Below are 2,231 nucleotides of genomic sequence, written 5' to 3' on the forward strand. Positions count from 1 at the left end.
GGAACGTCTGGGTGGAACATATATGACGAGCAACATTCTGGTAAATCGATCATCTACAGAATAACTCTTTTGATTCTTTTTCTAATTCTGTATTATACTGAAAACAGGTGACTTGAGCCTTCAAGCCGCGCAGTTGTACGACGGAAACTGGGGGCCAACTCGATCAGCAGCAGCATTTGCAGAGTCTCCATTAGGAATGTTTTTCTACTTTCTTCCCAAGAAGCTCTGGTTTGTGATTGAGAAGGAGACAAATGTATATCGCGAGGCTTGTATAACGCTCGTCGCACGCCAGCAACGAGAGAAACAGCTCCAAGCACAAGCAAAAGATCCCAGAAAGATGTCTACACTCTTCATGAGATTGAGGAAAGGCTCCGGCGAGTAAAGCCAATCCAGGCTCACGAAATTATCCACGTGATTGGTCTTCTTGTTGCTCGAACGCTCTGTTCTCATACAGATGGCCTGGAAAACCACTGGTCAACTCGAGAAGATGGCGCAGTCCCTCGTGGAACGTTCTCCAGGTATATGAAGAGAGACAGATTCAAGATGATCACTCGTTACCTGCATTTCGCTAGTAACAACGCTGAGGCTGCGTCGAAGGACAAGGCATGGAAAGTCAGACCGGTACTACAAGTACTCGAGAAAACATTTTGTCGTGGCTACCGGTTGGGGCCGCAAATCAGTTTTGACGAAGGTACCATTCCAAACAGGAGCAAGTTCAACCCGGTGCGCGTCTACAATAAGGACAAACCTCACAAGTACGGGACTAAGGTTTACATGACGTGTTGCGCGGAGACTGGCTACTGTTCTCGGTACGTTGATACAGAATTGCTTGTAGTGTCGAGTGTTCGTCAGTATCATACAGATTATCTATTCCCCTTTCTACAGAATTGGTGCGATGTCACTTACGATATGATGTATCTTGTTCTGTATGGTACAGAATTGAAGTTTATCTTGGTGCGGCTAACAATCCATCGGCAGCAAAGGGAACCGCGCAGAAGGCTGTAATACGGAACGTGACCAAAGCCCTAGATGGGCAACCCGCTAAGCGACTTGTTGTCGCTGACAACTTCTACAGCTCGTGTGCACTAGTATTGGATTTACTTCGGAGAGGTCTCTACTACGTGGGCACGCACCGCAACGATAGATTGGGATGGCCAGTCAACTTTGCGTTCACACAGAAAACTCGGCCCAAGCGCATGCCCCGAGGGATGTATCGCGTCGCCCAAGCCATAGACTTCCCCGAGCTCATTGCCGTGTCCTGGATGGACTCAAAGCCTGTGTCTATGATTGCGACGGGATGCGCAACGACGATGACAAGTGTGAAACGCCGAGCGAAGGGTGAGAGTGTTCGGGCAGACGTACCATGTCCCCAGGTGGTTGCCGATTATCATACCGGTATGGGTGGTGTCGACCAGCACGACCAGCTCAGACTGCAGCGGTATTCGATACAGCAATGCGTGGCTTTCAAAAAATACTACCGCCAGCTATTCTTGGGGTTTGTTGACATGGCGATTGTCAATGGGTTCATCCTGCACAAACTCATCTTGAAGGAAAAGGGTGAACGCGTACCGACGCATGCAGAATACATGCGAAGACTGCACACGGAGCTTTTAACAACAACAGAAACCACATTGCGTGCAAACACCAACGCAGAGGACTTGATTACGGAGCCGATTCGGACGCAGCCACACGCTCGGAGATACGCTGCCAAATATTGGTTAGGCCCTGGACGTCCACCTGCGGAGATACCTGTAACCAGCCAGCGGTTAGTGATGTGAACAGCGCTGCAAACGATGGGTCTGGGGGGGGGGGGGGGGAGCGCGAACATTGTCGATACCGGCAATGTGTGACACGGAAAAACGGAGTCCGAACGATGTCTCCCACCAACTTAGAAGACGGATAATAACCTGGGCTCGGGGGTTCTGCGATGCCAGCTTGTTCTGCCATTCCACCGCAGAAGCGTTGTCGATGCGGAAGTGCACATGAAGAGGCCTGGAGTGGCTCAGCGATTGTTGGGACCATCGGGTTCCCCAGGCGTGGACCGCAAATGCGCACGAAAGGAGCTCGCAGTAGTTGATATCGAAGCCGTTGCGCACACCTCGATTGAACACCAAGATCGATTGGCGTTCTGGTACAGTAAACGTGATCGTGAGCGCTTCTTTGCCGGCAGGATCAAGAGCCCAGATACCATAATCAGAGGCATCCATTTCAATCACTATGTCGGGGGGGGG

The 2,231-nt window shown here is 50.8% G+C and overlaps 1 protein-coding gene across 1 annotated transcript in view; it reads left to right on the top strand.

Annotated features, from left to right (window-relative positions):
• PPTG_22233 (hypothetical protein) overlaps window positions 1–1,778 on the top strand; it is a gene marked incomplete at both ends in the record, with an annotated part of 3,240 nt that extends 1,462 nt beyond the window's left edge. Inside the window, 2 exons of the mRNA XM_008902404.1 lie at window positions 455–809; window positions 938–1,778. Coding sequence (XP_008900652.1) covers window positions 455–809; window positions 938–1,778 — 1,196 coding nt within the window. The remainder of the gene's footprint in view (window positions 1–454; window positions 810–937) is intronic.
• Between the last annotated feature and the right edge of the window lie 453 nt (window positions 1,779–2,231).

The sequence above is a fragment of the Phytophthora parasitica genome (genome assembly GCF_000247585.1).
Source record: "Phytophthora parasitica INRA-310 unplaced genomic scaffold supercont2.13, whole genome shotgun sequence".
NCBI lineage: Eukaryota > Oomycota > Peronosporomycetes > Peronosporales > Peronosporaceae > Phytophthora > Phytophthora nicotianae.